The sequence below is a fragment of the Nuphar pumila genome, chromosome 11, assembly GCF_984573655.1.
Source record: "Nuphar pumila chromosome 11, dmNupPumi1.hap1.1, whole genome shotgun sequence".
Lineage (NCBI taxonomy): Eukaryota > Viridiplantae > Streptophyta > Magnoliopsida > Nymphaeales > Nymphaeaceae > Nuphar > Nuphar pumila.
This window is the reverse complement of record NC_143259.1, coordinates 108240186-108266224: the sequence shown is the minus strand read 5'-3', so window position 1 is coordinate 108266224 and position 26039 is coordinate 108240186. Positions and strand designations below refer to the sequence as shown.

General features: G+C 39.2%; 1 protein-coding gene across 1 annotated transcript; it reads right to left on the bottom strand.

Moving 5' to 3' along the window:
- Positions 1-7462: 7462 nt before the first annotated feature.
- Positions 7463-19866, bottom strand: LOC149822748 (copper-transporting ATPase RAN1-like). The gene is made up of 9 exons (XM_089980029.1): positions 19359-19866; positions 13477-14091; positions 12831-13260; positions 12247-12572; positions 11190-11248; positions 10752-11094; positions 10427-10627; positions 10089-10346; positions 7463-8282 (listed from the first exon to the last, which is right to left on the bottom strand). Exons 1-9 carry the CDS (start codon positions 19683-19685, stop codon positions 7806-7808), a joined length of 3036 nt encoding a protein of 1011 aa, XP_089836155.1. The 5' UTR covers positions 19686-19866; the 3' UTR covers positions 7463-7805.
- Between the last annotated feature and the right edge of the window lie 6173 nt (positions 19867-26039).

Sequence of the window (26039 nt, the reverse complement as noted above, 5' to 3'; positions counted from 1 at the left end):
AGTTTAATCGTTGCTTAAAAACCATACTTCGTAGTTGAAAAAATATCTGCCTAATCTTCGATATACTTTATAACAAATATGCTACAGTCAGTATTGTCATTCACTCAATATATGTAATGTATCACAAATCGCAGTTGTAGTAACATTCTACGATTTGTGAGATATTGTTTTGTTTGTTAATATCGATTTGTAAGCTATTATGCTGAATTTCTGTATCAATTTGTAATATATTTTGCCATATGCACATTGATTTGTAAGATTTTATGTATTTTTTACAGTCGATTTGTAAGCTATTATGCTGAATTTTTGTATTGATTTGTAATATATTATGCAATATGTATATCAATTTGTAATATATTATGTGTTTTCTAGTATCGATTTCGTTCACAAAGACAAACAAAGATATATCGTTGTCACGGTAGCTGCTTAAATCGATTTGTATTTTACTAAGTCTAAACATCGTGTCGATTTGGGTACACATGCGTAAAACCCTATAAAATTTAAAACCCTAATATAGATATATATAAAACCCGACCCGTTGTCCCGGTGTAAAACCCTAGTCTATTTAACCTCTCTTTCTCTTTTCTGCGACATCGCAACTTCTTCTTCTTCTTCTTTTTTCTCCTTCGCCTTCGTCTTCTTCTTTTTCTCCTTCTTCAACATTTCCGTCAGATGCATATCTATCTTTTAGAGACTCTCATTTTTATAGAATAGATCACCAAAACATCCATATTATTCATCGTCGAGTTCATTTTCTGTTGCAAAGTGATTCTATATATAGCTACGGATACATCCTCTTCAAAAAAACGAGCTCATTAGTAATGGCAGCCCACTGTACCATTTTTCTCGGACTGAGGCTGATTCTTAGAGACTCTAGCATTGGTGCACTCTTGACAATATGCTTCACAAACTTCAGCTCAGGCACTGTCCCCTTGAAGGAGCCGATGAGCTACATCATAAATCGCTTTTAGGTATTTAAGAAGTTAACTCGATTTGTATCGTTGAAGTAAAACCAAAAATCCTTAAACCTAAAACCTAAACCCTAAACCCCAATCACCCGTAAAAGCGATTAGGAAATATCGTTGCTATAGACATAGCCCGTAAAAGCAAATCGCGATTGCACGTAGCCTTCATATGTCATTGTGTCAATCATGATGGTACGTGTCATTCACTTAGACAAAGCTTATTGTCTAAAAGACAGGCGTTATTGTGTAAATCATGATGGTATAACGATTTATATAATGACATCTATGTCGGCCACATCTGGATAAAAATCGCACTGTGCATGAGTACAAATCGCGGTAAAAGTGCACGGTCAATGTTAGTGCAAATTGTTTCAGTCGTTTATCAATGTTTATGCAAACAGTTTCATCTGTTTATCAATGTTTGTGCAAATCATTTCAGACGTTTTTCAATCATTGTGTAAATCACGATAGGAACACAGTTCGTAAAAGCAAATCAATGGCATTTTCACTGTACACAACGTTAAACACTTGTTTGATTTTTATTTATGAACGTCTATCATTACAACGATTTGTTCAGTGGCATTTGTGTGCTACACTTATACATAAATCAATATTAACAAAAAAACTATATCTCACAAATTGACACTAGAAAACACATATAATCTTACAAATTGATATATGATAATTCACCATAATATATTATAAATCGGTATACGGTAATTCAGCATAATGTCTTATAAATCGATATACGGAAATTCAGCATAATATATTACAAATCGATATTAACAACCAAAACAATATCTCAAAAATCGATACTAGAAAACACATAATATCTTACAAATCGATATACGACAATTCAACATAATATATTACAGATCGATATTAACAAACAAAACAATATCTCACAAATCGACACTAGGAAACACATAATATCTTACAAATCGATATACGGCAATTCAACATAATATATTACAAATTGATACTAACAACCAAAACAATATCTCAAAACACGTGTGCCATATTATATCGATTTTTAAGATATGTCGATTTGCAAGATATTTGTATTATGATTTTGAAACGTGTGTCTGCGGAATTTACATTGTTACGATTTGCGCACTTGAGGTGGTGATTTGCGTATTCAAAACACGTGTGCTAGGTGCGTAATTTTGGTTTACAGTTGAGGTTTAGGGTTTTAGGGTTAGGGTTTAGGTTTATGGTTTAGGGATTAGAGTTTAGGGTTTAGGTTTAGGTTTATGGTTTAGGGATTAGAGTTTAGGGTTTAGAGTTAGGGTTTAGGTTTAGGTTTAGGTTTAGGGTTTAGAGTTTAGGGTTTAGGGTTTAGGGTTTAGCGTTAGGGTTTAGTAAGATATTAAGGGTTTAGGGTTTAGTGTTAGGGTTTAGCAAGATATTAAGGCTTTAGGGTTAGGGTTAGGGTTAGGGTTTAGGGTTTAGGTTTAGAGTTTAGGGTTTAGGGTTTAGGGTTTAGGGTTTAGGATTTAGGGTTTAGTAATACATTATGAGTTTGGGGTTTAGCGTTAGGGTTTAGTAAGATATTAAGGATTTAGGGTTTAGGGTTAGGGTTTAGTAAGATATTAAGGATCTAGGGCTAGGTATAGTAATATATAATGCGATATGTGTACCGATTTGTAAAATATTAAGTGTTTTCTAGTTTCGATTTGTTAGATATTTGTAGTATGTAATTGAAACCTGTACGTGAGGAATTTACATTATAGAGACATGAGGTGGCCATTTGTGTATTTAAATCGTTGCTCATTTAGCGATTTCTATAAAAATTGTTTCAACGCGTTGTACTTGTAGTTAAATAGTTGTCACGTGAATCACTATCGTCAACAAGTATAAATCGTTATTGCATCAAACATATAAATCATTTTGCTTTAAACGTAAATAATAAATCATAATCTCAGTGTTCATTATATTTTGGTACTTTACATAACCCTCTCATATATCGGATTGGCAAATGATTGGCGATGGGTGAGGTGAAAGAAAGAGAAACTTTGAGCGTGGGATGAGGGGTGGGAGGCACAACATCGACAAGAAAGGATGGTGGTGGTTGGAGGTTGAGGAGTTGAGAGGCACAGGAGGCGCCCTTGCTTCTCAGAGCCACCGCAGGCGACTTGTGCGGTGGCGTTGCGATTGTCTTCTCCATTTCAGACATCATTATCGCCAGAAAGAGAGAGAGAGGGCGGTTTGGGAGTGATAAGAGGAAATGTGTCTAAAAAAGCAATACATAAATTTAACTGCATCATTATATGTTACAACCGCCTCCCCAAGTATATATTATTACAAATTATCACATTCATTACACAATCACCAACATTACAAGTCGTCGTAATATTTGGCTTCATAAGTAAACATTGTAGTATGATTTAGCAAAATTAAGTACAAATCGAGGTAACTTCATAATTACACATCGCTACTGCATCAAACGTATAAATCGTTACTGCTTCAAACGTACAAATCGTTGTACAAATCGCACTCTTCATAAGTACATATCGTTGTAACATTTTTGGCTTCATAATTAAACATCATAGTATGATTTACCAAACTTAAGTACAAATCATGGTAACTTCAGAAATCATAAATACACATGACTACTGCTTCAAACGTATAAATCTTTGTTGCATCGAACATACAAATCGTTGCTTCAAACGTACAAATCTTGTATAAATCTAACCCTTCATAAGTACATATCGTTGTAAATCATAAATCACTATTGCATTAAATGTATAAATCGTTGATGCTTTAAATGTATAAATCATGAATCGTAAATCGCTATTGCTTCAAACATATAAATCGTTGTTGTATACAACAAATTGCTACTGCATTAAATGTATAAATCATTGTTAAATTCAAACTTACAAATCGTTGTAGAAATTTAGCCTTCATAAATACATATCGTTGTAATGTTTGGCCTTCATAAGAACAAATTGTGCTAACTGTTTTTCGATACCCAGAAGGTAGATATGTACAAATCAATTTATTTCAGTATGAAAATAGGTGTTATTTAGCATGAATAATACAACCAGTTGTAAGATTTAACATTCAGATTTACAAATCGATTTGTTTACATAAAACTCACCGAAAGGACACAAGTTTTTCTAATCCGACAGTGGAGGAGAAACACCTAGAAGGTAGATGCAGTTGATGGTGGCAACGGTGCTCCGAAACTGCTCCAACGACAACAAACGACGACAAAGGGGTGCTCTAGCGGCAGCAGACAATAACAAAGGGTGCTCCCGAGGCATCAGACGACGTCAAAGGCTGTGTCGTCAAAGGGAGCTCATGTTACAGCAGATGGTGTGTCGTCAAAGGGTGATCCGAAACTATAAGGGATAACCCTTTCTGGAGGGAGGACATTTTTGTCCTTTACTCAAAATGTCATTTTATGACGCTAATGGCGGGAAAGGGTACTTAGGTCTTTGCAAATGCACCAGACTCCGATGCTAAGTGATGCAGACACACAGGGAAACGAGCCCCACATGCTTACATATGTGGTGCTCATTCATACCCGAGAACACGCACCTGCGTGTTTTGGGGGGGAACATATAACCTGCTTCGGTTATGCTCATCTGGTAGGGGCAACTTGTGAGCGTCACTGAATTGACGAGATTCCACTGGTTTCAGACCCATGGGGACGTCCCTTGCCACAAGGCTGAAGCTGGGTGTACTCTCCGGTGGTCATGCGAGACTCCGAAAGTTTTACCGACCAAAGGCCTCCCAAGGTGCAGTAAGTGATGCTAGTTGGAAAAAAAAAGTCATGAAAATGAATAAGAATATTGGGGCCTATGTTGGAAAGTTTTTTTTCTTATTATTATTAGTGTGAGAAACCACTGCTATGGTTTGGATATCACATTATGCGCTGAGAGGTGTCACATTAACTATGGACCCGATTGGTATCTGCAGTATAAAACTCTGCCAGTACTCCCCCTTGCCCACAAGGGATACTATTCTAATAGAAGAGGTGCATAACTTCTACAATTATGGTTCCTTCACCTCAAAATGGAGATGTTTTACTTGGTTTGGATAGCAAGTATATCAGTATGGGGGTAAAGGGTAAGCCCACAGAGTTTTACACTACGGCAGCTAGGTCTCTGATCTCAGGTGTGGTTTCTCTGTGTAAATATAAAAAAAACCAATATATATATATATATATATATATATATATATATATATATATATATATATATATATATATATATATATATATATATATATATATATCAGTATGGGCCTGTTGGAGGCCAAGCTACAAGTTTTAACAGAACGATCACCTATGACCATGTCTCAAGCCAGGGACTATGTGCATCATCAACAGGATACCAGTGAAAATACACCCAAGTAGCAATCAGCAGAATTGACAATTTCTGCTATTGACATGTGAAAATACACCCAAGTAGCAATCAACAACATCAATCTTTGAATGTGAAGAAGGCTCCCTCTTGGTCTCCTTATTTTTTGGTATTTCAAGAAAACTTCATTGGAGTAACTTGGAAGACCGTGTCAGTGAGAAGACCCAATCGTGTGTCTTTTATCTAGGGCGGGCCGTATTAATCTGGTAAGGTTCAGTATCACTCCCATGGTATTGCATTACTTGCATATTTTCAAATGACCAAAAAAGGTTGACAAGCGTCTCACTAAGATCTTTCAAAGTTTTATTTGTTATAGCAAATTAGAGACTTCTTTGGCCAATTGGTCCACCATTTCCCAACCCCTAGATACTGGTGGATTGAGAATTCATAACCTGCAGAGATTCAATAAGGCATTTATGACTAAAATGGTTATGGATGATTTGTAAGGACGAGGGTAGGATTTTGATAATCATCATATTTTTAGATGTCTATTCAGCGACTATGCCGCCACACTTGAACTCTTGAGGTGGGAGGTTTCTGATAGAGCACGCTCCAAGTAGCCTGCGCAATGGATTGGGAAGGAGAGAGGGATCTTATAGCTGTTCTACAGGGCTGATCCCAATCGGTTCTTTCCTCTCTTTGGTTTAATCTTAATTTTATGTCCGAAAAATATTCCTGGCATTATTCATGTTGGGTTTCGACCTGATCTGTTTGGGACCCCTGTTTATTCGCTATATTGACTTTGATATCTCATCAAGCCTGTCTGTCTGTTGTATACCCCCATTATCTGAATCTATTCATTATTTTTTCTCTAAAAAAAAAAAAGAAGACAATTTCAGATATTAGAATGAAGCATTTAGGGATTTTTTTTTTTGTGGATCCGAATTAAATAGATTCTAGCATGAGTTTAGTCAAACATTAGCATCTATAACGATTTTGAACAATTAAGGTCATATCTGATTTGCCCCAAAGGGGTTTGAACTAGTGGTATGGGACCGCGGTCTAGGTTCGAATCCCTCAGGCATCAGCCTTTTGCACATTGAGCCAAAGCAAAGGCGACTTTCTGAGGGTGGCAGGTATGGGACAGCCGTTTGACGGGCAGCCTAGGTTCAAATCTCATGGGTGTCGCCCCTACATAAGTCGAAGCTTGGCGAGAACTCAGAGTTTGATGCTGACAGGATAGCGACTGTAAGTAAGTCAGGGTGAGCCAGCGTGACTAGGTCTCTAAACCTGGGGCAGTTTCTCTGAGTAAAAAAAGTTAATATATTAAGCAATCAAACTTGGTAATGTCATTAAGGTACTTTATAAAGAAGTGGCATCTAACAAGATAGCCTTTATATCAGATGCCACTTAAATAAGTGATATCATATGAAGATAACCTTTATATAAGACGCCACTTAAAGAAGTGGCAACATAATAAGATAACCTTTATACAAAGAAACGGCATCTAATAAGATACCCTTTATATAAGATGCTTTATAAAAAAAGTGGCTTTATTACTTTTTCTTTTTCTTTTTTTATCGCTCTGTCCAACAGAAGCTCAAGAATTCGGGAGTATAGAAAGCTCGAGCAGACTCGTGAAATAGCATACTCCTTTCTCTCACTTTGCTGGTTGTTCATGTGTTCAAGCATTTGTGCCCGCTAATAGTAGGATGATCCTTTTGTAGTCAATTTGTTTTCATGAAAGAGGAAGAAACACCAACGGAGGGGCTCCCGTTGTCTGGTAGGAGCAGCTAGTGCACGTCTCCTTGTGTTATTATCCAAGTGTTATCCATCACATTGCAAGTTCGAATCCCAATGGTATCATTGTATAACTGGTAGGGGTCTGCCTAACCCCCGCTTGCCTTTCAAAAAAAAAAATAAAAGACAGAGAAACCACCCCCACGATAAGAGTCCTGGCTGCACTGCACTTATGCCTGCTAAACCTACCATGGCTTCTCCATCAGTGTAAAACCCATAGTGCACCCCTCACCTCCTGAGAATCACCTTGCTTCGGCCTAATGTGCAAGAGTGACGACTGTGGGATTTGAACCTAGACCATCCGCCTAGATCCCACTACGCCAAACCCTTTTGGGGCTTTTGTAACCAACAGAAGGATTGAGAGAGAGAGAGAGAGAGAGCATCCAGGCAAAAAGGGGATGCACAAACATCTTACAAACAAGGCAATTTAGAAACACACCTGGAGGGGCAATTTTGCCAACCTCATTCCTTGGTCATCATCTCCAGTATGGTAGTGAGGCTAGGCCTCTTGTATCTTCTCAACAGTAACGAAGTTAAGGTGCAAGATGCTGACTCCCGTGGGATTTGAACCTAGACCACCAGGCTAGTGGCCCAGACCACATCCCACTACGCCAAACCCCTTTGGGGCTTTTGTAGCCAAGAGAGAGAGAGAGAGAGAGAGAGATGCACAAACATCTTACAAACAAGACAATACATTAGAAACACACCTGGAGGAGCAATTTTGCCAGCCTTATTCCTCGGTCATCTCCAGTATAGTAGTGAGGCTAGGCCTCTTGTATCTTCTCAAGAGTAATGAAGAACAAACAACACTTACAGAAGAGAATGCCATGCAGGCGCCAGACATCCATGGCGGCAGCCTCACTTTAAGGATTGGGAAAAGAGCTCCAGATGCAATGGGAATGGCAATGATGTTATATCCCATCGCAAATACGTAATTCCAACGTATCCTCGAAAAAGTTTTCCTTGATAGATCAATGGCTGTGATAACATCTTCAAGATTGCTCCTCATCAACACATAATCTGCTGCTTCAATGGCAATGTCAGTTCCTGCCCCAATTGCCATCCCAACATCAGCTGCTGCGAGGGCGGGTGAATCGTTGATGCCGTCTCCAACCATGGCAACAACCTTCCCACCTTTTTGAAGCAAACGAATCACATCAGCTTTCCCAGATGGCATTACTTCTGCTTCCACGTGCGTAATACCAACCTGCATTTACGAAAGAATGCCAAAGGACTGGGCCCGTTTTAGTGTTTCCCTCTTCAATAGAACAGATACCACCAATAAAAGCCAAGGTGCATGAAGAAATTGCATAAAGAATCAGCAGAACAGATCAGTTTTTCCTGAAGTATAATAGAGCGTTATACTTGACAATTCTCCCAGGCCGAAGTGTCGGTATCCGTCACTTCCCAACACTGATACTTCTGGACACGGCACCAACACTTCTTCCCATGTCCAACATCGACACACGTATCATATGACCAAGTAACATAGGTTATACACAGTTCAAGTGATCAGTATTTATGAGTTAGACCTCATTCTGAATTCCACACAACCATGACATAGTTTTTCACTATGACATGAAGTGTCATGGCACCAAGAGTGTCATGTTTGGTGTCATGCATTATCGACACGGGATACTCACGTTAAGTGCTTGAGCAGCAAAATCTGAAACTCAGTTCTAGGTCTTGGATACTTCACCATAAGCTGGTCTTTTAATGTAACTGGGTCCATTTAATCAGTTCACGTCACATTTTCATAAGGGACAAGTTGCCAATATTTCTATATTCTATGACCATTATAGATTGATTACAGAACACGTTTTATGAATTCCACAGTATTCATGAAAATGAATTAAGTTTGCTATTTGACCAAGCTTGGCAAGGGGAGACAGCATCCTTTGATTTGAATTCCATATAGCAACATGGATCAGCAGAAGGGAAAAAAGTCTAAAGGAATTTGGATATGATGGATTGAATTGGAATGCTGAAACATCTGGCTTGAGCAAAATGATGTTACTTTCCATGATCAGCAACCAGCATTAGTGAGGCTTGATAATCGCTGAACCCAGACAAGCATCAGGGATGCAGCTAGAGCTCACTGGCAGTATCTAAAATTCGGTCAGATTACACAATGTTAATCAGATTTGAGCCCTCTCTCTCATTACTTCTCTTTTTCATTTGATCAGATGGAATCAACTATCTGATTTTTTTGACATTTAACAAGGGGAAACCCTGGTTCAGGTGATGGGGCCATGCCCAACCCCAAGCAGTGAACCCCCCCCCCCCGCCCCCTTCACCCCTCAGAGCCCTCTATGCCATTATCCTTTAATGATTTTCTAACCTTACATTGGTCAGAAAGGAACTCCACAAAATCAATTGAACTCTAAAGGATCTTCTCAGCTAGCAAGGAATCTAAATTGCATCCCCAGCATCTATGTCACATGGGTGCGGGTACGGGTATGGGTGCGGAGCAATTTCAAAAATTTTGGACACGTGGACACAGCTATATATATTTAAATATATATATATATATATAACAATAATAAGATTGTAAATTTTAAAGCAATAAGTTGACCGGTCAAAGTTGACAAAATATATATATAACAATAATAACAATATATATATATAACAATCATAAATGGACAAAAATAGACTCGATCAAAGTTGACCGAGTCCAAAATTAATTCTAATAAATAGACAAAAATAAACTCAGTCAAAGTTGACTGAGTCCAAAATGTGGACAGACTCAGCCCCGATGCGTTGACCGAGTCTGACACTTCGTTGACCGTGTCCGAAGCCGCACCCGTGTCGGGGCATGTCGACGCGGGTGCGTCGATCTTTTAGCCGAGTCCGTGTGACTTAGCCCAGCATACAACAAGAACAACAATAGCGAAATTAAAAAGAGTAATATAACAAGCAATCACCCGCTCCATAGCCTAAAATATAGCCAAATCATTAAACTCTATATATGGAACTAAACATGTAAATCAGCACGTGTGAGGAAGATGCGCACCTCGTCAGCTATAGCCTGAGCCGTCCTCAAGTTATCCCCTGTTACCATGACGGGTAGAACCCCCATCTTCTTCAGGCCTTCAACAACGACTGCTGCTTCTCTTTTAAGAGGATCTGAGACCACCAAAATACCAACAAAGGCACCATCATGTGCCACAAGTATTCCAGTTTTGGCACATTCTTCCATTTCTACCAAGTATTTCTCCGCTTGTACAGGTATTGACACACCCCCTTCAGATAACAATTTGCGGTTACCAACCTGTCGATAACACTGGCTGCAATCAGGTGTTCTTTTAACAAGAAATTCCTAAGTTTCCAGGTTTTAGATCGTTAACTCACCAAAACAAATTTTCCATCAATCGAGCACTTCACACCTTTCCCTGGCAATGCAAAAAAGTCTGAAACATCATGAAGCCAAAAAGAAAACTTTGATTCCTTGGTTTGCATGTCAGATCCTTTGGTCACAAGGGGTTCACCAAAAAAATGGAAGTGGTGTGCATACTCAATGATTGCTCTTGCTAATGGATGCTCACTGCTGGCCTAAACACAAGAAAGATGAGAAAAATAAATTATTATTTCAAATGCATGTTTCAAGTGGAAAAATAAAATTTAGACAGGATATAAATTAGTAGCAAAACCATATGATGGCGATAACATAGCTCACCTCAGCCGAAGCAACTAATTTCAGAAAGTCTCCCAGGTCCATATCTTTAAACACCTTGACTGATGTAACTGCAGGCTTGCCCTGCGTAAGTGTGCCAGTCTTGTCAAACACCACATAGTGAACTTTTTGAGCCCTTTCCAGAGCATCTCCACCTTTTATAAGAACTCCATGATTAGCTCCAACACCAGTTGCAACCATGACTGCAGTTGGTGTAGCCAATCCAAGTGCACAGGGGCAGGCAATCACCACAACAGAAATTGCAAACATAAGAGCAAACACAAAATAACTGCTATTTGGAGGCAACCACGTGGCTGGGTATGCTCCTAAGGTGCCACAGAGATACCTATGGTCAAAGAAAAGCAGTAACAATTGAATCACGTAAACTTTGAAGGATGCTCAGCAGCATAACTTTAATTACGAACAAAAGCAGATGCTTACCAGCCCAAAAATGTCAACAATGACATGGCAACAACAGTTGGAACAAAGATGCTAGCAACCTGTAAACCATAGTTTTATGTCAGAAAGAGGTTAAAAATAACCATCTTCAGAGGCAATATTGAGAACTGTGTTTAAGAATTTACAACAAAAGGGGTTTAGAAGTTGCACAAAACATTCTTAACCACAACAAAAATTGAAAAGAGCTAGGAGTTGTCATAATATTTTCTTTTTATGGAAGTGATTGCCAATATTTGTCATCCATTACAAAAAATCTAACGACATCCTGAAGTTTTCAACATCTTCCGCATCAACAATGTCAGCCATTTGCACACACCCCAAAAACAAAAGAATTTTTTCCTATTTTATGCACTGTCAGAGTATAAGAATCGGTTATTTTTTTTTTCCTTCTTGTTTTCTCTCTCTTTTTTTTTTTTTTTTGGGGGGGGGGGGGGGGAAAGGGAAGTAGCCCCAGGGACTGCTGAGGCAAGATAATCATATTGTATTAAAATCCAAGTGATGTTTGCCAGTCCTTAAGACCTTAACAAAGGTATGTTCCAAAACTTGGCAAGACAATGAAGTTCCCATGAGCATGACACTGATGGAAAGAAACTAAACCAATGTTCTGCAGCAGTCGGCCACATATTCAATGATGGGTACACAATGGCAGTCCTCAAAGGCTTGTGCAGTCAATAAGATATTGTTCTATCTATCTTAGTTGTTATTACAAAGTCAAAAATATTACATCAGTTTTCAAAAGCAGCCTGATGCAAAACCGCAGTAAAATCCCACTGTAAGATCCATGGCTATCCAAACATGCCTACTGTACCTAAATCAACGAAGCAAATTCTACCAAAAGCATCTCACCAGAAAAGCCACCTATAATTGCTGAAAAAGAAAAGGACAATTGAAAAGCAGACAAGTGATCAAGTCACTTTAAGGAAGCACAAGAAAATAACTAGCCTTAGCTTTACAGACATAATGAATGAAGCATGAACACCTTTTGCAGCATGAAATGTATTATAGTCTTGAAAAAAAAAACACTGCAAAGATAACTTACAAAGTCTGCAAATTTTTGAATAGGTGCCTTTGACATTTGAGCCGCCTCTACCAAGGATATAATCTGATTCAGAACAGTGTTGGACCCCACTTTGGTGGCTTTAATGTGAAGTGCCCCATGTAAATTAATAGTACCTCCTATAACTGAAGAATCAACCTCCTTTAGAACAGGTTCAGATTCACCAGTAACCATACTCTCATTTACATGACTGGAGCCCCACAAGACCACACCATCAGCAGGAACTTTCGAACCAGGAATAACTTTCAAGACATCACCAGGCTGAATTAGTAAAGAATCAATTTCACGTTCTCCAGTGCACTTCCCTTCTGAGATTGAACGAGGTTATAATTTTAAGTCAGAAAACAATCATTTTCTTAAGTGGAAAAGGAAAAAAACAAGTCCCATAAACAATTGAAAAGAATTGGAACTGCCATGTAAACCATAAGCTTAGTCATATATTTTTCAATCGTATGAGGTGTACAATAAACTATGATTTCCATGAATACTCACGACTGAAAGCACTTGGAAACTGAAAGAAGATAAGTAGATAGACACATCAATGGCAAAAGCCTGCAAAAGCTTACCAGAATCCATGGTGAGCAGCAATGCAGTTGCTGGAGCAAGTTCTACAAGCTTCTTGATAGCCTCTGAAGTTTTTCCTTTCGCAACAACTTCCAGGTATTTTCCCCACAACACAAATGTTATCAACATGGCACTTGTCTCAAAGTATGTTGGAGACCAGAATCCAGTCAACGCACCATACAACAGTGCATAAACCGAGTAGAAATAAGAAGCTGAAGTACCAAGTGCAACTAAGACATCCATGTTGGTTGTCCCATGACGTAAAGCTCTATATGCAGCGACATAAAAGCGTTTTCCAGCAATAAATTGAACAGGAGTAACCAATGCCCACTTCAACCAATCACTCATTAAAAAAGGGCCACAACGCGCTAGTAGCAATGAATATACAAGAGGTATGTGGGGGCATACTACTTCTATAAAAAAAACTGGAACCTGTTAGGATCAACAGAGGAATCAAACATTTTACCACATTAACCCAAATGAAAAGATGAAAAGCAGCCACTGTTTTCTAAAGAGGAAATAAAGAGAAAAAATCGCTATTCATGCCTATACACACACAAAGACCAGTATACTTATTGCAAGTCTTCACACAACATGAAAGTCTTTTTTTGAGAGAGAGAGTACACACAACATGAAAGTCAAACTCACTGTGAGATACAAGCTGGACATGAAAAGCCGAAACATGATTGTGGATTCTTCCACACCATTAGAAATGAACTTTGAGTATGGATTTTGCAGAAGTACGTTGAATTTTCCATTACTTCCTCTCTGTACAGAATCAACTATTGATCTCAAACCAGTGATCTCAGGATCAAACAAAATATCTAACTCTGTGAGGGCTTTGTTAATGACAAATTGCCTCACTCCTTTCAAATCCCTAAGTAGACCTTCTAACAGCTGTACATCCATTTCACTATACATCCCAACTACCCCCAAAACAACCCTATCTTGTTCACTGCTCTGAAGAAAAGAAGCATCAAAACCAGCATCTTCAATCGCCTGTACTATTTGCTCCTTGCTAATGACAGCAGGATCATATTCAACTTCCCCTGATGATGTTGCTAAAGCAACAACAGCATGCTTTACACTAGGTAGCCTCCTCAAAATGCCCTCAACAGAGTTTACACAGGCTGCACAAGTCATCCCTCCAATTCTGAATTGACCAACCAAGGTACCCTGCTGCTTCGACTGTGCAGCTGGAGCTTCTATCAGGATTTCTGCATCAAACCCGGCATCTTCAATTGCGATCTTAATATCTTCCTCCTGCATTAAAGATAATTTGTTCATAGGAAGGCAAAAGATGAACAGAAGTAAGAATGCCACAGAAAATTCAGTGCAGCCAAATGTACAAGAGTTCCATCTAACCATGCTTAACAAAAATTATGATCTTTGTCATCGAATAATAGACACAATTTCTTAGTTGTGCTTCAATGCTTTTACTAAATGTGCAAGAAAGTAATCATTGCTTATTAGGTGCCTGAACCAAAGTTGCCATACTGGGAAGCAGAAGCAAGAAGCAAAAAACTTTAAAATTTATAGGAAGTAGGAAGTGGGAAGGCATTTGAAAGAGAAATGAGAATAAAAAAAGAAATGAAATGGAAATTGAAACAAAATTAAAATAGGAATATAACTAGAGGTGGCAATGAAATCAAATGAGCGATAAATTAAGAATTGAACCAGAAGTGACACAAGAAAGGAACTGGAAGTAAAACTATCAAAGACTCTAACAGAATGACAACTCCATATTGAAAAGACATCATTCACGACTGGGTCTGGATCTCAGGATCTAGACCCAATTCATCTTGTTTATTAAAACACATGCTCATTAATGGCATGCTATGTCGCATGGGTGCGGGTGCGGCGCGATTTTAAAATTTTTGGACACGGGGACTCGGCTATATATATATATATATATATATATTAAAAAAAAAGTGCAAAGATTGTGCACAATCAGAGACATACACAGCACAGCACAGTCACAGACATACACAGTCTGTCTGTGACTGTGCTGTGTGCATAGCACAATCCACTGTGCAGCCCCCCCCCCCCCCAAGAATATTTTTTTTAAATTCTGTAGCCCAGAAAATTAAAAAAAAAAACCCCAAAAATGGACCAAAATGAACCTGGGTGCATTGACCGCACCTAGGGTCGGGTTGACCGAGTCCAAACCGCACCCGTGTCGGTGCGTGTCGACGCTGGTGCGTTGACCTTGGAGCCGAGTCCGTGTGACATAGATGGCATGTTGTAATTCTAGTATATTATGTAATGGGTATTTTCGTACCCTAATTACTGTTCCCGTATGTACTTAATGAGAAGTAAAACCGCAGACCCTTATTGGGTTTTCTCTGCAGCCATCAGAGCCTCTCTCTCCTCTCTCGTTGCTTTCTCACATGGTATCAGAGTTGAGATCCTCTCTCCAACGTCTTCTTCCAAGGTATTCATTTTCTTACTCTTCTTGAATCTATTAAATCTCTTAGCCAACATATTCGAGCGATACAAGGCTAGGTTGGTTGCCAAAGGCTTCACACAGAAGCAAGGACAAGACTATGATGAGACTTTCAGTCCAAACGTGAAAATGGGCACTATCCGCATCATACTATCATTGGTTGTTGAGCACCAGTGGACTCTCAGTCAACTAGATGTGAAAAATGTGTTTTTACATGGAACTCTAAAGGAGGAAGTATACATGGAGCAACCCACTGGGTATGCAGAAGGAAACTCTAAAGAATACGTGTGCAGGTTAAAGGGAGCTATATGGTCTGAAGCAAGCATCTCGATCTTGGTTTGACAATTTTTCGCTTGAAGTAGAAAAATATGGCTTTATTCGGTCTCTTCTTTACCATTCTCTTTTCATATTCAAATGCAAAGATGTAGTTACCCTGTTATTGATATATGTTGATGACATTATCATTACAAGTAACTCTAATGAACATATTGAGCAGGTTAAAGAACTTCTGAAACATAGATTCAAGATGAAAGATCTTGGTAAACTGCAATACTTTCTTGGAGTAGAAGTTGACAGGACTGCTGAAGGCATGACACTTACTCAATATAAGTATATTGTTGATGTTCTTAGCAAGGTAGGTACGACTGATTGAAAGCCTCTAAGCACACCCAGTGTACTTCATTAAAAACTCAGTTCCCAAGATGGAGATTTGTACGAGGACCCTACAGGATATCGCAAGATAGTAGGAATGCTTCAGTATCTTACCTTCACTCGGCCTGATATTGTTTATTTTGTCAATCAGGTATCTCAGTTCATGCATGAACCACATATTGATCATATGAAAGTTGTTAAACGCATTCTTCGATATTTGAAGGGAACTATTATATTGAGCATATGAAAGTTGTTAAACGCATTCTTCGATATTTGAAGGAAACTATTGGAGATGGTCTTCTGTACGGAAAGAGTATGCATGGCCATCACATGCATAAACTTCTTACTTACACAGATGCAGTTTGGGCAGGAGATCCAGATGAGCGTAGGTCAGTTTCAGGATACTATATTTTTATTGGCCTAAATTTTGTCTCCTGGAGCAGTAGGAAACAAAAGGCCATAGTCAGGTCGAGCACAAAAGCTGAATATAGATCAATGGCAGCGGCTACAACTGAAGTAACATAGATCAAACATCTATTGACGAAAGTAGGAGAATTGATTTTCAAAAGCGTTCTCCTGTGTAACAATCAAAGTGCTATCAATATGTCATTCAATCCCATCTACCACAGTCGTGCCAAGCATATTGAAATTGATCAACAATTTGTAAGACAGAAGAGTCGAAGAAAAGAAAATTGAACCAGAATACATTTGGATTGCTGATCAAGTTGCTGACTTGTTTACAAAAGGACTTATCAAGGACAAATTTTGGATGTTAAAAGGCAAGTTGTTCATGGTTCAAAACCATGTACAACTTGAGGGAGGGTGAAAAGACGTCATTCACGACTGGGCCTAGATCCCAATTCATCTTGTTTATTAAAACACATGGTCATTAATGGCATGTTGTAATTCTAGTATATTATGTAATGAGTATTTGTGTACCCTAATTAATGTTCCTGTATGTACTTAATGAGAAGCAAAACCGCATACCCTTATTGGGTTTTCTCTGCCACCATCAAAGCCTCTCTCTCCTCTCTCGTTGCTTTCTCACACATATATTAGAATCTTTTGTCTCCAAAATTTTATTCTTTGTAACTTTATGTGCTTCATATTGCTCTTTTTGACCTATACATTTCTCTCGTCTTTTTGGTGTCTTATAGTTGTATATATCTATTTTGTAATGAGAACATCAAAAACTTCAAGAAGTTCTCCGGTGTTCTTGTTTGCACATTAGCAAGGTTTTCTAATATACTGAAAAAAAATCAGATATTTCTCACTTCTTGTGTTTGATATTTAATATACTTGCAAGGTTCTGAAAATTTCATATGTAATAGAAAACAAGAGCTTGCAAGAAACAAAACAGCAAGGGAATTATAAGATGCAACAAAAAAGAACTACAAAAGGCCCTGTGAAAAGATTTCCTTCAAAGAATACATGTTTACTTCTTATTATCCGGAACCATAAAAAGATTATGATTTATGGTCAGCATCTTGTAATGGAAGAACATATTGCACAAAAATAATTGAAGGATATACTAGGTACAGTTTAAGGAAATAACTTAATTAAAGGGTATTATGTATTCGGAGCAGACATGCAAATGTTCACCATCAATCTTGCTTTGGACCAAAGTCTCTCATCATACAGAACTCAGTGAGAAGCATTTACCAAATATTGCTACATTGGAAAATGTAACATGGCGTAACAAACAAGGTGTTCCTGCACGGTACTGTTTCTTAATTTTTCCTTAGTTTTCTCTTTTTTCTTTCTTTTTTTTGGCTAGATAGTCAATATGGAGTTAGGCAAACCCCTATTTTATACTGATCCATACATGAGGCACATGTGTGGTCTTTGAGGGAACCACTCAGGTAGCTTAACCTTTCATATTCTGTCAACGCCCATAATACCTAACTGAGCTAAGCTCATTGTTGTGCATCATTCACATATTTTGGGCATCCTGACACATTGGAATTCATACATCATACACACCAAGTGCTAGTAAACCATCTGGGACTTTCCTTTTCCTTCTAGTGCCATGTTAATGACTTTCACAACACCATAGCTTCTATGAACATAATGAAGCCTTATCCCACCAATCCCACTTTTTTGGAATCAGATCAAGCAGACACACTAGCCATCCGATAGCTTTGAACCGTGGTCCCTTAAGGTGAATTCAATGGTCCATTTGTTCATGCAAAGACTGTAAACAAAACCTCTCACCCAATTCATAGGAGGCGGCCATCACCTACCTGTGCACAACCAGTTCAAATGGATTTGCTTCCTTTCATAATATTAAGTATGCAAACCCTGGACTTTATTCAACAAATTGATTACTATGATTGTATCCCAAATCTGGCAATCTTCTACAATAATTTCATTCCTTAGTTCCCATAATGGCTGAATCATAACCTAAAAGGATATCAACCAAAATAAAACAGATGCTTAAGTATGTGTTTATTCCACTTAACACCTCTATAAGATTGCTTCGAGGAATACTTCTGCCAAAAAAAAACTGCACAAGTTTGCTCCAAACCATCATACCAATGTTGCACTGGATGAAAACATGTTCTATGGTCTTCCCTTTTCCCTTATATATGCATCAAAAATTAGCTAAAAATATGCCCAACTGTTGTACGCTCTTGAGTTAAATGCCTAAAGTTCAAAGCAAATGTGAGAGTGAGGGCCAACCATGGACCATGATGCTTAAACCATATCTTGGAGCTGAAGAGAAACACCTCACTTCATTTCAAACTAAACTCCAGGCTGATATGGGATTGAATTGACGTTCATGGGTTCAGGTCAACTGACCCTCCTTAGATGGACCCCTACATCTAGATAGAAGCTGCTTTACTTCTGGTGGAACATGCATCAGATGGTTAGATAGAACGCATTAACTATCCACTGAATCCTCGTGCATCTCACACACATTGACAGATCTGCTTTTATCATATATTCCTTGGATAAGCTCTCCTCAAGCATACCTACAAGAGGGAAATGATCTACCCATGGACCATTTCCCAAAGACCACCTAGGCCTTGCTCTATGATTGACATGCTGCATTTAAGGCTCTTCCATCCCCATGGTCCTCTCCAATACTCCCCCAACCAGAGCATAGAGACTCCATTTGGAGATATTTACTATAGAAGAGGCTACACAACAGATTTGGCATCCTGGCTGCTGCCATCCATCCAATCCTCCAGTAACGCTAAATTCATATCCCACGGCTTTCTGATTCCAAGATCCTATTCCAAAGTTTTACAAATCGCTTATCTCAATTCAATCATTAACAAAAAAAACCCATCTTTTTCCTAACAAATTCAACAAGAAAGCAATCATTTTCCACTCCCCAAAGAAAAACCAGCTCACGAAAAAGAAGAAGACAATGGGGACCGAACGAGAAGCATGAGAAAGGGTTGGAGGAGGGGGGAAGGGCGAGTACCTTGACGAGGGAGGGATCGAAGACGACGTCGGCCTTGTTCTGGAGGAGCGAGACAGAGCCGCGGAGGACACCGGGGACGGCGGCGAGCGCCTGCTCCACGGAATTGGAGCAGGCCGCGCAGGTCATGCCAGTAACCTTCACCTGGATATTCTTAGCCCTCTTCTCCTCCTCCAAAGCAGACGGAGAAGAAGACGCCGGAGACCCTCTTTCTCCTCCTCCTCCCCTCTCCAAGTCGTAGGAATCGAGCAGACCGACCTCCTCCAGCTCGTCCCAATCGTCCCCGCGCCTGCCCGCCGGCGGCACGCTCGTCAGCTGCACGTTCCTCATTCCACCTCCTTATCCTCTTCTTTTTCTTCTTCTTCTCCTTCTTGTTTCTTTCCTTCTCCCTCTTTGGCTTCTTCGTTAGAAGAAAGGAAGGAGAAGAAGAACAGATACGACCATGGCCACAGAGAGAGAGAGAGAGAGAACGGAGGGCGGGGTGTCACCGTGTTGTGTTCTTCTGGTCTTGAGCGGCAACCGGCGTGACTGGTCGTACATTTATCTAACTGCTTGACAGTACGAATGGTCTGAAATGCCCCTACGTTCCAATCAAAATGACGGATTAACGTTCTTTTGTACTTTTTTTCTTTTGTATGGAACTGTCCTAGTGTCTTTTGTGTGGAAATAAGCAAATATAAAAACCAAATAAAATTAATATATTTATTTAAATCTGTCTTTTTCGAGTATATAAATATTATAACGATAGAATTATGATATTTAAATTGCATTATTTATCTCCATATTTTGACCGTTTGAAGCGGTAACTGAAATATGACGATATTTTCAAGAGATTGTCGATATGTCACTATGCTTACCATTGCTTGAGTTTGCAGCTTGCTTCTAAATGATAATTTTAGTAATCCATTGGTTTTTGAATGGTAGATGCGTTTGACCTTCTTGAGTTTATTTATATGAGGAATGTTTTTTTTTTTCTTCTGGAAGCTTCTTACCAACGTTGAGAGCAGAGCCGTACCTATGTTTTGGGGGGCAGCGCCTCCGAATTTTTGTTTAAAGAATCAAACTAACCATAAAATTTTCATTCACATTAAACAAACATAATATTTCAAATATTTATATTATATTAAATAAAAATATAAAAAATATTTATATTATATTAAATAAAATGTATAAAATATTTACATAAACTACCTAAACAATATGAAACGACCAATCCACGAGTCAGATCTAGCAGCCTTTGCTGCCGCTACGCCAAGATAGAAGTTTTAAATTTCATATCAAATTCAGGCGGCACCGGAAGCCGAAACTTGGATGTCAATTTTGATCGAGTGAGCTCAGAATCGGTGTAGAATTGGTCAAATCTGAATTAAATTGAAAAAGAAGAAAAGAGGCTAGCGCAGGAAAATTAGATTGAAGAAGAAGAGAAGACAGCACACGGGTTTTAGATTGAAGAAGGAGTTTTAGATTGAAGAAAACGAGGGGGTGCATGGGTTTTTTAATGTTTAATCGAATCCGGGTCGAATAAAAGATTCGGGTATGATTCTTTACCCGAACCTTTTCTAAATAGATGAAAAGCTCGAGCCTTAAAAATGGCCCCTAAAATTTTTTTGAGCCCAGGGGCCTGAGGCCCGTTGGCCTCTTTGTATGTCAGGTTGTGGTTGAGAGCAAGATTGTCAAACTCCTTAAGAACATTAGCTTATGCGAACATTAAGGATTCAAATTTGACAAATGTGTATCATAATAACAAGTTATATATGCATCCTTGGCCATTAAAAAACTAAGAACCGACTGATCTGGACAAGTAATGTGCTCTCTATAATCTCAAATTTTATTCTTTTTATATATATTAACTCTTTTATTCAGAATAGTATGCAAAAAGACACGACACGGGACTACGCTGAAGTATTTCCCTAACATGGATTACTTCTAGGGCAGCAGTGATTCTTACTTGCTACCTATTAAGGGTTTTTTATTGTTCATGTGCTATCTTTGTCTTTTTTTTATTTTGATAGTTTTAGGAAAAATCACCGCCCACACATTGGTTGGCCTACTGTTGAAATCGCCCATAACACTTTGTGCTGGCAATTGGGTTGGGTCGGCAGGTTGGTGGGTCGGGTTAACATGTTGGCGGGTCATAATACCTCAACACGAACATGACCCATTTATTAAATGGGTCAGATGTGGCAAACACGAACATGACCCATTTATTAAACGAGTAACCCGACACGACAAGGTTAACCCGTTTAATAAACGGGTCGGGTCGACACGATTACACGACATGGCAACCCGATAACATAGACACAATAACCGACCCGAGTAATTCGAATAACCTGTCTAACACGAATAACACAATTAGAAACACACAAAAAATTACATATTATACTTTTTTTTTCCTGCAAATCTCAATATGGAATTGTACTACCAACATCAACATAAAGCTTCAAGATAAAGTCATAAACATAAACACAACATCAACATAATTGTCTTACAAGTTACAACCATACTACAAACAAACGGGTCAAACCGGTTGGCGGGTTGGCATACCCCTAACAAGAACATGACCCGTTTAATAAATGGGTTAGGCGGGTTGACCCGTTTACGACATGAACCCGTTTAAGCCAAACCCTAACCCGGCTAAGAAGCGGGTTGGCGGGTCGAGTCAGATTTTGCCACCCTTAGATAAAACCCTTGAGGTCCCCCCTGTCCACAGGAGAGTAGACCTTCGAGCAAGAGAGGTCACCCATGAGTTTCAAACTTGTGATGTCTCACCAACTTGGTTTCAATTACAAGTCACCTCTACCAGATGAGTGAACATCTCTCATATTGATACAAAGTTGACTGCTTCTTGGTCTCCAATTTGATGGAGGCAGACCAAGACATAATTTCCGGCAGCATCTGGTATATTTGTTATACATTATTTTTCTGAAAAAACAGCCAACATAATGGATTTGAATTCCAACCTACTACTTGAAATCTTAGCCAAACACTTGATTTGCTTCTTTTCAATGAAAAGCACCCCGCCAAGGGTTTCTGGTTAGTATGCTTCCTGTTGGTAAAACCCTTGAGGTCGTTCTGTCTAGCAAAAAATATATCCAACCGAAGCTTTGCTTGTCTGGCAGGAGCAGTTAGTGCACGTGGCGTCATGTTGGGATGTTGGAAGTTCGAATCCCAATGGCATATGGTTCTATAACTGATAGGAGTCCGCCTAACCCATCTTTTTCTGTCAAAAAAAAAATGCTCAATGTCAGTTTTCAACTGGTAAAATCCCATCAACTTGGTGAGATTCACAAGTTGGCCCTAACAGATGATCTTAATTTGCATACATTTGTATTAAAAAGATTAAAAAAAAAAAAGCTTTTGCAACTACATGCTTTAAAAAAGAGAAAGAAAAAAGTTGTGTATTAAAAAATTTCAAATTAATTAATTAAAAAAATCTTAAACAAAAGAGCTGAAAGCAAGTACCGAATCAAATAATACTGAACATGTTTCACATTTGCCTTTAATAATTATGAGGGGTGAGGGAGAAGGGGTTAGGTCCGGTAAAAAGGCTGACTGGTAGATTTTCTAAGCATGAGGGCTTTGAGGTAAAAGTGCTTTTCTCAGGAAAAAGAAACCGCACACGGGTTTGTAAACCGTGGGATTCTGAATTCCCAACTTTTTTTCAAAAGAACCTGGAGGAACCTTCCTCATCCAAGTATGTTGGTAACGCCCCTCAAACTCATCTGCCATTCTTTCGAAGCTCCCCACAATATTGGGCAAAGTCTCCGTCTCACATCAGCCCGTGTCCACGCGGCATCGTCTTTCTTTATTGCTGTCTACGTCACACTGCCAAGAGGGGCGCACCGTTTACGTTTCGTATCAAGGGCATGACACGAGACACGACACGACATTCCTTACGATAATTTATATTTTCTAATGTATATTTTTACATATTAAAATGCCAACAAATGTATTATCTTATTAATTAAAAATAAAAAAGGTTCGACCTAATATCATAACTTCCAAAATAAATTGTATATTTTCGTATCGGGTATCTAACCTGACGCAAACCTGAATCCCCGAGCATGGGCATAAAAATGCCAATCCGAATATTACTTGGTTCAATGGTACACAACCCGATAGGGGTGTCAACGGGTCGGGTTTGACTCGAACTCATGCCAAACCCTATAGGTTCAAGGTTTGGTGATAAATAAGAAAGCCCAATTAGAATCCAGGTCGGACCTATGGATCCGGGTATGGTTTATGAAATTTTATACTAGACTTAGGCTCGACCGGAGTTTCAATTAAGACCCGTGAGTTTTCAATATAAAAATGATAAAAAAAATTTATTATTTTACCAGGTATGGTTTGGATCTGGTTCGTATAATCCCTATAGGAACCAGGTATGGTTTCTCTTATGATGGTCCATTTACACCCGGGTCCAAACGCGGTACCATCATCTCAAATCAAGTTTGGGTCTGGTTTCACCTGAGTCCGAACCAAACCAAACCCATTGACACCCCTACAAGCAGAGTATTAGGCAAACTGGATTTGAGATATGATTTTGCCAGATACCTTACTCAACCTAGCTTGACCACAGTGTTTTACATGTATGCATAGTGTAAGTCAGCTCCTGAAATTATATGGATCCTATGTTGATATTCATTTTCTTGTCCTGCCCAATCTCAAATCCGATAACTTTGTTATATGTGTAGGTTTGGATACACGTTGACGGGTCAAATATCCGAATCCGACCCGGTGACAACCCTTGATAAACTCGTACGAGCCCTATCCGTATCCGTGTCCCTGTGACGTCTCGGTTCGAGCGTTGTCGGGCTTGGGCTGTTGTGTCTCGTCACGTTGAACGGGGCAATCTTTCGTCATCGTAAAATGACATTTATACCCTTTTAATCGTACTGTACTTATCCATCCAGTACAATGTTACGATCAAGGATATAATCGCCATTTTGTGTACCAGAAAGAAGGTCCTGACCTAATCGTCTTGGTTGATGAGATTTGAAGGCAAAGAAAAGGACAATTGTCAATCTTCCCAAACAGTGAAATTCACTCTGTCCCACGAATTAATTATGGTCCGTTGGACGTGGACAGCTCAGTTAATCACGTATCAACCGATCAAACCATGTTTATTTTTTAATTTTTTAATTTTTTTTATTTTGGGTGGAATCTAATTATGGCATTGTTTGAGAGGTTAGAAGAGAATATGGAGCATTGTTCCGTGTGGACTTTATTTTGGGTGGACTCTGCTCCCAATGTGACCCGCCACTCGTGTCACAATGATACGTTCAAAAGGACATGATATTGTTGTCTAGTTTTTCATTAACAAGGATGGCTAAGGGGACACGACACTGGGGTAGGTTGAGAAGACACGACCGCCCACCATCACCCTCACCCCTATCATCCAGAACCGCTCAACAAGCAATCCACGCTCTGCTCTGGAACAGCCAACGGTCAGTTTTTGAATTGCATTTAGCCTCCTCGTATTTAGGGGTGTCAACCGGCCACCCGATACTAACCAAACCCTATAGGGTCCTGGTATGGTGATAAATAATAAGACCCTATTAAGACCCAGGTCCGGACTTGAAGGTTTGATTAATACATGGACCCGGGTATAGTTTATGAAATTTTATGCTAGACTCGGACTCGACCCGAGTTTCAATTAAGACCCGCAAATTTTCAATGTAAAAATGATAAAAAATATGGTTTTACCGGGTATGGTCAGTCGGGCTCATGTAGTTCTTATATGGTTTTTCTTATAGTGGTCTCAATTAAAATCGGGCCTGGACCCGATACCATACTCGAAAACCAGGTCCAAGTCTAGTTTCATTGGGTCCGAACCAAACCCACTGACACACCTACTCATATTCCATAATAACCTTCAACGTTTCAACCATGGTCAACACGAAACTTAGCTCATTGGTCAGATCAATGTTATTAGTATCGGTATAGTCCCTGAATCGTTGGGCCACCGATTCAGCTGTATCGGTTAGAAAATAATAAAAAAATATTACATGTCAATTATAACGTAACACATGTTAAAACCATTAAATAAAATAGTAAAAAATAAATTTTAGTATTTTTGCATTTATTTAAAAATAGCCGATTCAGGGGTGAAACTTAGTTGTTCTGCCGATACAGGCTTATATGCACGGATATTGATAACATTGGGTCAGACCTGCTTTTTCTTAATCCGATATATATATATATATATACACACCAGATATGGTCACGATCAAGGTTATTAAATGTAGCGAGGCGTTGAGGCGTACGCCTCAGGTACTGGTATGGAAGTGAAGTGGTGGGAGGGGAGGCAGGGAGCGGCGGAGGAGCAGTTGGCTGGCACATGGCGGTGGATCCACCGGCACTTGGGGTTAGCACAGCCGGCGAATCAGGCGGAGGAGGAAGACTTGGGGATGAAGGAAGGGATTCTGGAGGTTGATGAGGGGCAACTTGTGCATCACAGCACGCCTCAGTACCTTGAGCGTGCGCCTCGCCTCTGAGGCGTACGCTTCAGGTACTGAGGCGTACGCCTCTCACAACACTGGTCACGATGCTCGGCTGTTAGGGTTGGGTAACAAGCCGAGCAGCCCGTGGCTTATAGTGATGGACACTAAGCCGTCGTTATTACTTATAGTGACGTTTTTGTTATTTAAGTGACGGATTGGAGCCGTCATTATACGTAGTCTA

Excerpts from the sequence above, each read along its gene's own strand:
- LOC149822748 (XM_089980029.1), bottom strand. The coding sequence starts at position 19,685 with ATGAGGAACGTGCAGCTGACGAGCGTGCCGCCGGCGGGCAGGCGCGGG. Across the intron at positions 11,249-12,246 it reads TTCAAAAATTTGCAGACTTT|GTTGCTAGCATCTTTGTTCC; the intron begins GTAAGTTATCTT and ends TATGGTTTACAG. Across the intron at positions 8,283-10,088 it reads CTCAGGCTATAGCTGACGAG|GTTGGTATTACGCACGTGGA; the intron begins GTGCGCATCTTC and ends TCGTAAATGCAG.